This window comes from Anolis carolinensis, chromosome 3 (genome assembly GCF_035594765.1).
Source record: "Anolis carolinensis isolate JA03-04 chromosome 3, rAnoCar3.1.pri, whole genome shotgun sequence".
NCBI lineage: Eukaryota > Metazoa > Chordata > Lepidosauria > Squamata > Dactyloidae > Anolis > Anolis carolinensis.
In genome coordinates, this window is record NC_085843.1 from 198,505,794 (window position 1) to 198,520,911 (window position 15,118).

Consider the following 15,118-nt stretch of genomic DNA (forward strand, 5'->3'; position numbering starts at 1 on the left):
TTTATGTAGATGTCCATATCTCTTACAGGGGGTTAGTGTAACCTCCGATTTGCTAATAAAACTAAATTACTGTGTCACTGTGTCACAGCATGACACATATCTAAAAGGTGTTTCACCAATGTTTGAAATGTTTGGAAAGCTCTGGCTTCAAATGTCAGACCAGGATGGCATCTGAACTCTGACCTGAGAGAGAAACTTCTACAACTCTCCCCGATGCTGCTGGCCACTTTAAAACCTTGCATCCCAGACAGGCAAGAACAGCTGAGAGAGAAACTACTACAACTCTCCCCCATACTGCTAGCCCTTTAAAACCTTGCAGCTCAGGCCTGTAGCCAGGATTTTGATTCAGAAGGGGCTGGGATTTCTGGTTTTGGGGGGGCAGAGTCTGGGTGGGGGTGGGGGTCTACCCTAGCAAACCTTTTGTATCATTATCCCAATACCCCCATGCATATGGGATATATTGAGCATGGTGATTAGATCATGATATGAATAAACGTAACAGTTTAAATAATAAATGTAAGGCTTTTTCGCAGACCACCCTGAGAATTTTGGGGCGGGGGGGGGCTGAAGCCCCTCAAGCCCCTCCCCCCTGGCTACATGCCTGTTGCAGCCCAGACTGGTAAGAACTGCTGAAAGAGGAGCCTCTGGTGAGTGGCTGCATTGGGCTGCCTCTAATGTTAGGCCTTTTCCATCATCGCGCCCTCTGGCATTGCCACTGCAGCATTCAAACCAGTCTTAGGGATTCCTCCACCATTGCCCCCATGGCTGCTGTGTTCCACTGCTGGCTTATTCTATCACCATTGTCATTGTCGCCCTTGGAGGAGATGCTGTGGCTTACCATCGCTCAGTGTTTGAACTTTTATTAGCAAGCTACCCCCTTCCCACCCCGCCACTCTCCCTCGGACCAAAAGGATTGGTCTGGGTTAAATAGACTGAACCAGCTGGACATCTTTTTGGGAATCTTTCATCAGCCTGTTGGGCATTCCTTAAGGACAATTGGATATGGGGTGGATTGGACTAATTTTAGGTGTGGGTAGACTGTGTGTGACAATGGTTCAAGGGTGTTGAGCTGCTATTTATGAGGGTTTTGGCCATTTAAGCCACTGGACTGCAAGACCTGTAATCATGCCTCAATGCAATGTAAGTTTTATATGTTTTTAAAAAGTTTTAATAATTTGAAAGACTATTTTAATTGATATGTATGTGGTTTTTTTAGTTTTATAATATTATTTTTATTGATATTATTATCTGAATCTGGCATTGAATTATTGCCATAGTTTGTAAGTCCCCCTGAGTCCCCCTTCAATGGTGAGAAGTACAGTAAATAAATAAATAGTTACAGTATTTTGGTAGCACTTCCACTTGAATTACTATGGTTTTGGGATTTATAGCTTTCTGTGCTAGTTAGAACTCTCTACTACAGAGCTCTAGTGCTCTACCCTAGAAAATTCTAAATTCTTTACCAAAACAGGTCTGTGGCACTTAAACTTGTACCAAGTTGCTATAATTGTGCCATATGGAATGACCTTAGGAGCAGGAAGACCCAGATTTGAAGTGACTGCTTAGTCATGAAGTAGCTTAGATGACCTTATGCCAGCCATGCCACATATTCTAACTTATCTCATGTTGGTTAGCTGTGAGGGTGAACTTGCAAAAGAGAACTTTGTATGGTATTCTGGTCTCTGTAGAAAAACAGCAGGATTGAAATGTTAATAAAATACAATTGAGATGTAAATAGTTTGTATATATGCAAATGAATGTGTCAGAAATAGTTAAGATAAATAAGTGGGAACAGAAGGGATGGTAAACAGTTTTGGGCCTTATGACTGGGGTCAATGCCAATGTTATTCTCAGTCCTTGTCATTTATATCCAACCTCTTCAATCAATATTACTCTAAATAACCTTTTTAGTCAGAATGTATTCTGTCATTGAATACATAGAAGTCACTTTAAATCACTCAGCAACTGTCACCATGCAAAGATCGATTCTCATGCAGTGGTTCATGATTTAAAGTCTCTCGGTAATGTTTATATGTGTTAGATATATATATGCTCATTTTATGTTTTTATTGCTGTGTTTCTCAAGTGTTTTATAATGACTGTGATTCTTAATGCCTTTTAAATTTATTTGTGTGTTTTGGTATTTGATACTATTGTATGTTGGTTTTATATCTGTAAGCCGCCCCGAGTCCCTCTGGGGAGATGGTGGCGGGGTACAAAAATAAAATTATTATTATTATTATTATTATTATTATTATTATTATTATTATTATGTGTGTGTATATATGCATGTGTGTGTATGTGTGTGTGTGTGTGTGTGTGTGTGTGTGTATATATATATATATATATATACGCTTATGTATCTTCTTGTTTTCAGTTTTTATAGAGTGAATGAGGTTCAGAGGTTTGAATATTCACGACCTGTTCGGAAAGGAGAGAAAAACCCAGACAATGAATTTGCGGTATTTTTTTTATTGAATTACATAATAAAATCCTGTTTTAACTTTTCTTAGATAAGCACGAAAGAAAGATACAGATGGCTTTTGGACTACCCTACATTAAGTTCATTACATTGGAAGGGGTCTCCTAAGTTGCTAAATACTTGGTCATTAATAATGACAAACGCATAGTCTGTCAGCTTTGAAAAGGCCATTTTAGGGGACTGAAAGCTGATTGTATTCACATAAGAATTCTAGTCATGCAGACTGAACTCCTGCCTTTGAGGCAGTAATAATATTTTTTACAAAACCATATGGCTAATCTCACTCAAATTCAACCTTTATTTCAGTGTCTACCAGTATGTCACTGTCTACCAATATTAGCTTCCCTGCTCATTAACTTTAGTGACAAATGCCATGAAATTATCCCTAGACTTTCAAATTTTGTTTTGCTAAAGGCCACATGTTATTGAAAACGTCTCTTCACTTGTATGGCTAGATTTTAAGCCAAGAGGTGAAATGCTTTTTTTGGGAATGGGGATAGTGGGATTGATCATATTAAATGCATCTTGGTTGCTGGGTATTATTTTAGTGTAAATTAAATCATCAGGTATGAGTGGGGAGGGAGTGAAGAAAATGTTAATAAATGAGATCACAGTAGGCATCAAAGAGAATTAAACCCTTCCCTTATGCTACTTCTGAAGCTAGTATTGACACCAATTTAGCATTACAGTAGAGTCTCACTTATCCAAGCTAAATGGGCCAGCAGAAGACTGGATAAGCAAATATCTTGGATAATAAGGAGGGAATAAGGAAAAGCCTATTAAATATCAAATTAGGTTATGATTTTACAAATGAAGCACCAAAACATCATGTTATACAACAAATGTGACAGAAAAATAAGCTCATTACATATTAATGCTATATAGTAATTACTGTATTTACGAATTTAGCACCAAAATATCACGATATTTTGAAAACATTGACGACAAAAAAGGCTTGGATTATCCAGAGGCTTGGATAAGCGAGGCTTGGATAAGTGAGACTCTACTGTACTCTTGTTTTGCCACACACAGCAGCCTTTTTCATCCTTGTATGACAATTTCCAGAGGGTGATATGAGTTGCCAAATGGTTTTTAATGTCACTTGAATATGTGGATATGTCACAGAACAACAGAAGCCCATGAATGTGCTGAAGAACTATAAAGTTGGTCCCAATAAGCTAGATCCAAAAGTAGTCCTTTAGCACATACAGGAAGCCCACTCAGTATCTTCAGCTGCATTTTCAAAAACACACTTGCTGCTAGGCTTTCTGGATAATGGAGATATAAATTAATGGTCAGGCTCAAGCTTATCCATCTGTTAACCATCTGCTTCAACACTTTCCTCTTAAATTTGCAGAACATGTGGATTGAGAGAACCGTTTACGTGACCGGATATAAATTACCTGGAATCTTAAGATGGTTTGAAGTCAAATCGGTTTTTATGGTAAGATCAATTGGAAGATGTTTACCAAAGTTATTTAATCTTTTAAAACAAATCTGAATGTGTACTTTCCTGATTATTTCCTTGTATGAGTTCTTATGACTCTTCTGTAGGAAACATTGACATGGTAGATCTTCAGTCCCATTTTCACTTAACGATACTATCCTGTGGCATCCTGAGATTTGTAGTTTGGTGATAAACTCAGAAATATCTAATCCACTATCCTGAATTCTATCAGAGAATCTCTCCCTACACTACAGACCCCAATATTCCCTAAAGTGGAGCCATGACAGCTAAAGCGGGATGAAACCTCTGTAACTTGTACAGCATGGATGTATCCTTAGACTTCCTACTCATTTTAATATGGTTGATAACACAGCCCAACAAAAAAAAATGGTGTCTTGATTTTTAGGCCTGTTTCTGGGATTATTTGGGGAAGTGATGCATAAAATTGCATTGGATAGACGGCATCAGCTCTAGTTTCTTGATAATCATATATAAGACTAGCTGTGCCCGGTCACGCATTGCTGTGGCGAAGTATGGGAAATAAAGTATTGAGGAGTTGGTGGTAGTTAAGGTAAAGGGTAAAGGTGTGGAGTCCAGATAATCCAGTTAAAGCAGATAATTTAATATTATATGGGTTATATAGCTGTGTGGAAGGGCCTTGTGGAAGTTAAAATCTGATAATCTGTATTTTATAGGCAGTGTGGAAGAGGCCTAAGTGAGGCCTATCTCTGCCTGTCCCCTGGGTGAGTGGGTTGCTAGGAGACCAAGTGGCAGAGCTTAGCCCTCTAAACTGGCAGCAATTGGATAAAAACAATTATTCCTCTCCCTCTAATTAGGACTTTATTTTTCTTTTCTTTTTGTTGTATCAACCTAGAGGTGTGGATGATGGGTTGTGTTGTCAATTTTCGAGGTTGTGGGGTGTTTCGTTTTGTTGTTTTGGCGGTCGCCAGGATTCCATCACTCTTATATATATATATATATATTTCTTCGTGTACTCTGTGAATGCACACTAATGGAGAAGCTGCGCCTGCGCAGGTTCCGACGGAAACTCTTCCAAGCTGAAGTTCAAATTTTGGCGGTAACCACGCCCCCCCTTCCCAAGGGGCATATAAGGCAGCCCCGGGCGTCCGCTCTCCAGTTCCTTTTTTTTCCGCCGCAAGGTTCACTTCGGACTCTTCGCATGTCTACTACTCGTTTCAAACGCACGCAGTGCGCTGCTAAAATTCCTGATTCCGACAGCCACGCCAAGTGTCTCTTCTGTCTTGGCGAGGCTCATGTGGTCGATACCTGCCGCTTCTGCCTAGCTCTCACGGCTCAGGCCAGAAAGAACAGAGCCGCTAGGCTCAGAGCGGCGCTCTACAAAAGATCTCTCGCGCCAGAACCGACTCCGTTGACGTCGGGTACGTCGTCGTCTTCAGCTCTGAGAGCAATGTCGGCGCCAACAGCTAAGGCTCCGACAGCTAAAGCCTCCTCGGTCTCGTCCAGGGCGTCTAGGACCTCCAGGGCCGCTAAACCGGTCAAGCCACCGTGTACTGTGACGACGGCTACCGTGTCGACCCGCTCCGGAAAGGTGGGGCCTTCCTCGACGTCGAGCTCTCTGGCTTCGGTGACCTCAATCCGCTCTCGTATCGGCTCCCCTCCGTCCTCCTCTGCTATCAAAATAGCCTTTAAGAGGGCTCACGAGGAGTCTCGTCGAGCGCAATCTGACTCAGCTGTGGTTCCTCCAACACCAGGCAAATCCTTGAGGGTTGCATCCAAGCAACCGCTGACAAAAAAAACGACTGACTCAGCGCTCCTCCTCTTCGGCTTCCTCAAGGAGGGACCCGCCGTCCTCCTCAGCAACCTCCTCGAGAAGGTCTTCTCCGATTGTGCCGGCCCAGAGGCCTAGAGATGTTTCTCAATCTCCTTTGCACCCCCTGTCTGACGGGGAGCCGCAGGACTCACCCCACCACTCTACCCAAACGGTGGTCAGGGTGCCAGTGCCGGAGCCTCTTCCACCGCTTCACTCATCGCGCCAACAGCTCTTCCCTCCCACCTCGACACCGGAGCGTGGCAGACAAACGGCTCGCCTGGCTCGAGCAGCCCAGGCCTCAGCCTCTAAAGACCCTCGGCTCCCGGCCGTCTCTTCCCGTGAGGCCATGCCTCCCCCCGAGACTGTGCTTTCTTCTCCCCCTCAGTCCCCCCAAGGGGCTGAGGAGGAAGATGTCGACATTGACCGCCCAGAATCTGTCCTCTCGGCTTCGGTAGTCTCTCTCTGTCTCGACCTCTCTCCTCCTCACGATGCGTATGAGGCGGACCCGCCTTCTCCTACTGACAATATTCGTGCTTTCTCTGATCAAATGGTCAGAATGGCCGACGCCCTGGGTTTGGAGATCAAGCAGACTTCCAAAGCAGTGTCTGATCCAGTTTTCAAAAGGGTGCAGGCCCAAGCTCCGCCGGCCACGCTACTCCCTTTCCTGCCTTATCTCTTGGACGTTATCCAGGCCTCCTGGAAAACCCCTTCCTCCATACCCCCGACCTCGAAGAGGATCGAGACTTGGTACCGTACCGACGACGATACCTTGGAGTGGCTGAAACACCACCCCGACCCCAACTCCCTGGTCGTCAAGGCCTCCCAATCCTCAGGTCTTCAGTCGAACACTCCGGCCGACAGAGAAGGGAAGCGCTTCGACGCTGTGGGTCGAAAGCTTTACTCCGGAGCCCTTTTACTTTGCCGGATGGCAAACTATGGAGCCTGCATGGGTGCCTACCAGCAGATTATCTGGGAGAAGGCACAACCCTTCTTCGCTAAACTGTCGGACGAAGACCGCTCCGTTCTTACCACCCTCCAACAGGAGGCTGACTTGCTCGCCCACCACCAAATCCAGATGGCGAAACATACCGGGGACACGGCGGGCAAGATGATTGCCCACGCGATCGCCATCCGTCGCCACGCCTGGCTGAGGTCGTCAGGTCTCTCCTCATCCTCCAGACAGGTCATTGAGGACCTCCCCTTTGATGCACTTGGACTATTTAATTCCGGTACCGATGACAAACTCAAGTCCAATCATGACTTTAAAATTCTTGCGTCCAAATGTGGCGACCAACCGCAGCCACAGCGCACCCGCTGGTTCCCTCATCGCTTCCGTCGCTTCCCGCCGCAATCCTTCCGGCACCAATCTTTCAAGCGCCCCTCGGGCTCGAGCAATCAAAGCCATCACCAACCCCGTCGGGGACCTCATCCGCAAAAGCAACGGGGTCGAACCACTCCCGCTCCTCCACAGGCTCACCGGCGTACCTGACGCCATCCTTTTTTGCCAAAGCTCCTCGTCTGCTACCGATGTAGAACCCACGCTGCCTCGACGCTCCTGTGCCTTCGCCGACCGCCTGGCCCCCTTTTACAATCAATGGGAGTCCATCACTTCAGATGCTTGGGTTCTTCGCATTGTCCAAGAGGGCTACGCCTTAGAGTTCACAGAGCTCCCACCTACAGGTCACATTCTCTCTTCAACTCCTTCTCCAGAAATACTGGCCGAAATCGATGCCCTCCTGGCCAAAGGGGCCATCCGTCCCTCTCCTCCCGAACTGGATCCGCAAAGCTTCTTCTCCAGGTACTTTACGGTCCCGAAGGGGGGGGCGGGCTACGCCCCATTCTAGACCTAAGGGCCCTCAATATCTTCATTCGCCCTTCCAAATTCAGAATGGTCTCTATTGCCTCTATTCTCCCGATGCTGCAGCTGGGAGACTACTTTGCCTCCATAGACTTACGAGACGCTTACTTCCACGTAGCGATACGGGAGGCTCACAGACGCTTCCTCTGTTTCAAAGTCCTCGACCAAACCTACCAATTTACCGTTTTACCCTTCGGTCTAGTCACGGCTCCAAGGGTCTTTACCAAAGTTGTCGCCGCCGTAGCGGCCCACCTCAGGCTGCATGGCATCACGGTCTTTCCTTATCTGGACGACTGGCTTCTGGTCGGGCCCGACCCTGTACTTCTCGAGAGCCACGTCTCCTTCACGCTGCGTCTCCTAAACTCTCTCGGCCTTCAACTCAATGCCGAGAAGTCAAATCTCTCCCCGTCGACCAAAATTCGATTCATCGGAGCTCTCTTCGACTCCGTCACACAGACTGTCTCGTTACCGCTCGACAGATTCCTAGCTCTCCGCCACCAGATCGCCCTATGTCGATCCGCCAGGAGGGTCCGAGCCCGTGCCGTTCAAGTCCTCTTAGGCCACATGGCCTCCACGGTTCTCACGACCCCCTTCGCCAGGCTACGTCTCCGGGTTCTACAAAGGTGGTTTATAGACACCTTCAAGCCGCTCTATCACCACAACTCAAAGTACCTGTCGATACCGTCAAGCGTTCGCCAATCCCTCTCATGGTGGACGTCTCACCGGAACGTATGCAGGGGTCTTCCATTTCATCCAACCCTACCTTCAATAACCATAACCACGGACTCCTCCACCTACGCTTGGGGAGCCCACATGAACGGCCTGACGGTCCAAGATCTTTGGTCCCCATCCGAGAAGACCAACCACATAAACTTTCTCGAGCTTCTCGCCATCCTCAAAGCCCTGAAAGCTTTCTCCCGCCTCATCTGCCACAAATCCATCCTCATTCAATCGGACAATCTGGTAGCAGTATTCTACATCAACAAACAGGGCGGTACGGGTTCGAGAAAGTTGATGCACCTCTCCTCCCGCCTCTGGCTTTGGTGCATAGCCCACGACGTCCAGGTCTCCGCGATTCACCTTCCGGGTGCCCAAAACGACTTGGCAGATGCCCTCAGCAGGATGACATCCTCCTTCCACGAGTGGAAGCTCGATCCTGAGATCCTCCACAATCTGTTCCTCGACTGGGGGCGACCTACTCTGGACCTTTTTGCCTCCCCCCAGAACGCTCAACTACCCCGCTACGGAGCGAGGCTTCCCCCGAACTCCTTTCCCGGCTGCCTAGGGGACGCCTTTCTGCTGGACTGGTCAGCGGAGATGCTTTATCTTTTTCCCCCTATTCCCCTCATACCGAAAGTCCTCGAAAGACTCCTCTCGATCTCGGTCACAGCGATTCTCATAGCTCCGGCCTGGCCCCACCAGCCGTGGTATCCAGCCCTTATTCGTCTCTCCAGAGGAACGTTTCGCCCTCTGCCTCCCTCGCCGCACCTTCTCTCGAAAGAGGACGGTCAAATTCTTCACCCGGACCTTCCTTCTCTTCATCTCACTGCATGGAAGATTCTTACCTATCCTCCCTTCCACAAAACCTCCAGGATGTTCTTCGGGCAGCCCATAAGCCGGCTACAACCAAAGCTTATACCTACAAACTTTCTCGCTTTCACGCCTTCCTTCGGTCCCGTAATATCGACTCCTTTCCAACCTCGGTATCGGTGGTCCTCGACTTCCTTATGACTCTCGTCGAGAGAAAACTCTCTCTTGCTTCTATTAAGGCTTACCTCGCAGCCCTTTCCTGGTCTTTTCAACGCCATGGTCAGCCGTCTCTCTTCTCTCACCACCTGATCAAAACATTTCTCCGAGGCTACAACAACATCTGCCCACCGTCGCTACCGCCTACGCCGGGCTGGAACCTCGAACTTGTACTCTCTCAACTCACATCTGCTCCCTTCGAACCACTGGCCTCAACTGGTCTCCGCTTGCTTTCATGGAAACTAGCCTTTCTAGTGGCAATCACTTCGGCACGACAGCCATCCGAGCTTGCTGCTCTCAGGGTCGATGAGCCATATCTACGTTTCCACCACGACCGTGCTGTCCTTCGCCCGGACATTACCTTTCTCCCTAAGGTGGTGTCAGCTTTCCACCTCAATCAAGACATTGTTCTACCAGCTTTTTTCTCTAATCCCTCCTCTCCTCTCGAGCGAAAACTGCACCTTCTCGACGTTCGCAGGGCGCTCCTCTTCTACAAGGACCGTACCAGGGGCATCCGTAAGACTCAGAGACTCTTTGTCGCCTATGCCCCGGACAAGTTGGGTAATCCCATCTCCTCCCAAAGGTTGTCCCATTGGATTGCTCAGGCCATTGAGTTGGCTTACGAGCTGGCCAAACGCCCTCCCCCTCCATCCATCCGTCCGAGATCAACGAGGGGCCTCTCGGCTTCGACCGCCTTCCTCAGGGGTATCCCGCTCGACTCCATTTGTAAAGCGGCAATCTGGTCGAACCCACTCACGTTTGTCTCTCACTACAGGCTAGACAACAAAGCCCTAAAAGACTCGGCCTTCGCAAGATCAGTACTCTCATCTTGCCTATCCTGACTCTCAAACGGCCTTCTTCTCCCTATACTCACCCGCAGGTGACTCTCTATATCTCTCCTTCAAGTTATGGGGCCAGTTTTCTCCCCATACCTATACCTCTGGGGACGTGTTTTTCCCTGATTGTGTTGGGCAGTTGCTCTGTAACACTTTATTGACCCTGATGGGTGTGTCAAGTTATGTGATGTTTCCCCTCTTCCCTTGGGAGAGCGTTCATATGCACTGTACTCAATTTCTGTGTTTCTATTACGTTTATTCAGTATTTCCTAATATGTCCCGTTTCTTATACTATGCTCATGCTGACATTGCACTGGTCCTTTCGGACAACTTATTGCACTGGTCTCTTGGGACTGTTATCTCAATGTGTCCTAATAAACTTATGTTTGGACATTCACTGGTTGTCGAGTTTGCCTTGTCCCACCATCCGGGACCTTAGCGTGTCAGTCTCCATTAGTGTGCATTCACGAGAGTACACGAAGAAAAAGGACAGGTTGCTTACCTGTAACCATGTTTCTTCGAGTGTACTCTGTGAATTCACACAAACCCGCCCTTCCTTCCCCTCTGGCAAACCTCTCCCTTTCTCGTTGCCTTGGCGGCGTAGGAACTGGAGAGCGGACGCCCGGGGCTGCCTTATATGCCCCTTGGGAAGGGGCGTGGTTACCGCCAAAATTTGAACTTCAGCTTGGAAGAGTTTCCGTCGGAACCTGCGCAGGCGCAGCTTCTCCATTAGTGTGAATTCACAGAGTACACTCGAAGAAACATGGTTACAGGTAAGCAACCTGTCCTTTTCTATGGGCGATCAGATTTTCTATGGGTGATCAGATGATGACTGGTATATGGTGTGTGTTCTGTATCTCAAAAACTAGAACTGATAGGAGAAAACTGCTGGAATTACGAGGTCAAATATACTCAGAAACAGCTAACATTTCAGGCACTAAAATGTGTGTTGGACAATGTAATAATTCCACTTTTTCATAGTAACTTCTATTGCACATGCAGTTAATCTGGCATGAATATTTTATTGTGCAATGTGTGAGTTACATCCCCTTAACCACCAGGGAATGTTAACATTTAGAGTTGGCCCTCCACATTTGCAGGTTTCACTTTCATGGTTCTGTGTTTTCACAGATTAACCAGTCCTTCTAGAAGTTGGAGATGGGAGGGCAGGGAATCATTCCCAAAGATGGGGGAGCATGGGAAATGTTCCTAAGCCATTCCCATGATCGGGAAAGCAAGAATGGGAATGTCTTTGAATAGTTCCCCTGCTGTAGGGGGGGAGCATTCCTGGATTTTTCACATTCATGGGGTTCTCTATCCCCAATCAACACAAATGTGGAGGGCTGACTATATTTTAGGAATTCTGTAGATTACAAAAATACCAATTGCACAGCATAGCAAAATATTACTAATATCTTACTTCTCTGACAATAACTGCTTTACCAGTTTAAATTTTAATTTCCTGGTTATTTAATTTTTTTTACAGATAGCTGCCACTTTGTATAGGAAATACAAGTATATGTGAAGTGCATAGTTTTATACAGTTGGAACATAGCCTGTTAGTGCACTTCTCTTGGGTATAACATTTTAATAAAAAAAATGAGAAATAACTACAAAATCAAATCAAATTAATGATTTGATTTAAAAAATAACTATGTTTTCAATAATAGAATACTGTATATCAATATTCTTGTTTTAAAAAACATATTTGAATAGTAAGTTGAACAGTGTTGTGTAATGACTGGGTTGTATGATTATAATCAGAGGAACTGAATGAGCAAAGACAAGTCTAAGTGAAAATGGCATGAATTGCATATATGTCTATTCAGAAGTAAGCCTCACTGAGTTTATTTGAATTCACCCCCAAGTATGCAAGCATAGGATTGCAGCTTTAATCACAGAATAAAGCATGTTCAATACAATTTTCATTTACAGGGCCCTTAAGATACTTTTTTCTGTTTTCTCTATTCCTATTCTGTATAACAATACCCTCATCTTGCTTTTTAAGAAAGCAAATTTTGTGAAGTAGGCCATTTCTTCATGGAGCTGTTCACTTCTACGTATCTCAAAAATGTGAATAAATTTACTCTTTGTGTAAACCACAGGTAATGCCTGCATATCTGAGTGGACCACACCACCTCTGTCTATTTTATTAATGCAAGAAGACAGAAGGGATAACATTTGGCCTCTGTAATATCTATTCCTTACAAAGGAAGATCAGCTCATCATAAACAACCTTATCATAAGTATTAGGTATTAACAGTTTGCCTGTTTAATACCTAATGCAAATATTGGGGCTGTAGTAGAAAATAAGATGTAATAAATTATTTTGAAATATTCATGGTAAAGGGTTCATGGGAGAAGGGCAAAGATCCTGACAATCAATTGTTATAAATAGGTTACAGTGAGTATTGTATTTTTAAATTCAAACATGTCTAGTTTCCAGTTCCATCTGTTTGTGTTTTCTTTCTCAGATTGGCTGAGGGGGAAAGGTATTAAACTATTTTTAAAAATAAGACTACACACATTATGCAGCCCAGATTAATTAGTTTGCGATCACAAATTTACAATGAAGTTAGAGAGATAAAAACTTAAATAAACAGTACTCTAAAAGTTTGGACACAAATCTACAAGATTTGCATTGTAAATACAAAAAAGGAGGTTTTATGATCTGTGAAAACAGATTCAAGGAGTGCTAGAAAGCTATAAGAGCTCAAGTTAAAGAAACAGGCCATAAGAAACAAGCTGGAAATAGTCAAGGAGATGTGACAGGAGAGGGAACCAAAACTACAAAAAAAATTGGAGGTGTATATCCACGGTATTTATAGGAATCTGAGACCAGCAGAATTCAACAGAGACAGAAGTCCTTATCCACAGAAGATTCATAGAAAAAGAGAAGAGCAAAAGTGGATGTATCCGACTACATTTTGAAACATCTACCACAGTGTAATTGCTTAAAGAGATAGAAAGATAATGATTATAGTTGGACACTGTAATGAGCTTGAGAATATAAAAGTGAGAAAGAACCAAATAATTGATAATATGTAGTGGGAAACATGTCAGAATCTAGAGTGGCAGATCAAGTTTTAAACAAACAATGAGAAAATAGGATCAAGGAGCATGGACCAGGGGCACTGTACTGCATAAGAGCGATATGAAAATATCAGAGATTCTGCTTCTCCAAGAAAAAAAATTATAAACTTCAAATTAACCATTTTAGTTCAAATATTTGAAAATTTAAATTTCCTACTGTACTTCATTTGTGTTTGAACTAACAAATCTATCAGGCAAGTTGTTGGGTGCCTTCAAGTTATTTCTGGCTTATGGTAACTCTATCATGGGGTTTTCTTGTCAAGATTTGTTTGGGGGGGGGGGAGGGGGGGCAGACCTTGTCTTTGTTTTTTACTTAAGGCTGTTTCCATTGATGAGTGGGGATTTGAATCCTGGTCTCTAGGATCCTAGTCCAACACCCAAGCCAGTAACCTCAGCAAGTTAACAAATGGCAATGTAACAAACCCTGTGGGAATCTGTTGGAAACCAGCCACTAATTTTAGCCAACCCAGCCTTGATGCTTTTGAAGTTAATGTGATTTGATATAGATTGTATACCATCTGCTGTGCACATTCACATAATATGATAAAGGAACAACATGATTAACAAAGAAGGAACAATATACTTAAACCCAGAGCCGGCCCTAGGTAATTTTCAAGTGTAGGCAAACAGAATTTTGCACCCCCCCCCCCCCAAACCAATCACTGAAAAATAAAAGCGTTGGAATAAGCGAAAATGTTGGATAATAAGGAGGGGTTAAGTAAAAGCCTGTTAAACATCAAATTACATTACGATTTTACAAATTAAGCACCAAAACATCATGTTTTACAATGAATCAACAGAAAAAGCAGTTCAATACATGGTAATGTTATGTAGGAATTACTATATTTGTGAATTTAGCACCAAACATTGAACAGGGATATAGGGCAGTGTGGACTGAGATAACCCAGATAGCCCCCGGTATTTAAAAAAAAACCCTCTAAAATCAGGACAATAAATAAAGAACAACACTCTGAAAACAGGGATGATGGCGCCCCCAGGACATTGGCGCCACAGGCAAGTGCCTAGTTTGCCTTATGGTTGGGCCGCCTCTGCTTAAACCTAACCTTATGAGATTTACTTAAGTACATGCTGTTAATGTGTAATAAATATCTAATGGGGGTGTGCATACAAAATGCAGGCATTGCCCGCTCTGTATAAGAATCCTCCGATGACATATTCCATCATTCCCCAAATTTCTAGCGTTGCAGTAACTGAACGAGAGTAAGCTCTGGATAAGTCCTAGTTAGTCTTCCTCGAGACTCCATAAATATGTCACTAATTGAACTTGATTGTTTTTCATGCAAAATGTGTACTGTATTGCTAGGCTGTTGCCCTTTCCACCCTTTTAAGCATTTTAACACTGAAAATTAATCAGTTCTTTGTTTAATGGACTGATAGCTCCTCATGGGTATAGCTACAGGAAGGAAGGCAAATCGAGGGCATTGCACTCACAAATAAAAATTCTGTCCACCCAAGTGGAATTTCCTTTAAGTCCCCAATTTTCTAGCATTGTAGTAACTTAAAATAAGTGTTCTAGGAGTCTGACAGAACCTTTCACGATGGGTATAACTCTTTTTGGGGGAGCCATTATCTCATTTATCCCTTTGCGATTTCCTGCTTCTTAGCAGGGGGTTGGACTGGATGGCCCATGAGGTCTCTTCCAACTCTACTATTCTATGATTCTATGATTCTATTTTCCCTTGTAAAAGCCTGATTTGAAAAAATGTGACTGGCACAGTATGAAATGTCATATTTATCATGCCAAGTTGTGGACTTTCTTCAGCATCACTGGATACTGACCTTTGATCAGGTACTATATGGGAAATAAACAATTCATTTTATTTGTTTTTCTTATTCTCCACAA

The 15,118-nt window shown here is 44.5% G+C and overlaps 1 protein-coding gene across 1 annotated transcript in view; it reads left to right on the forward strand.

The window, feature by feature from the left end:
* The window catches only part of dock1 (dedicator of cytokinesis 1), a 557,290-nt gene that overhangs the window by 492,182 nt on the left and 49,990 nt on the right, over positions 1–15,118 (forward strand). Inside the window, exons 43-44 of the mRNA XM_062976064.1 lie at positions 2,378–2,462; positions 3,840–3,926. Coding sequence (XP_062832134.1) covers positions 2,378–2,462; positions 3,840–3,926 — 172 coding nt within the window. The remainder of the gene's footprint in view (positions 1–2,377; positions 2,463–3,839; positions 3,927–15,118) is intronic.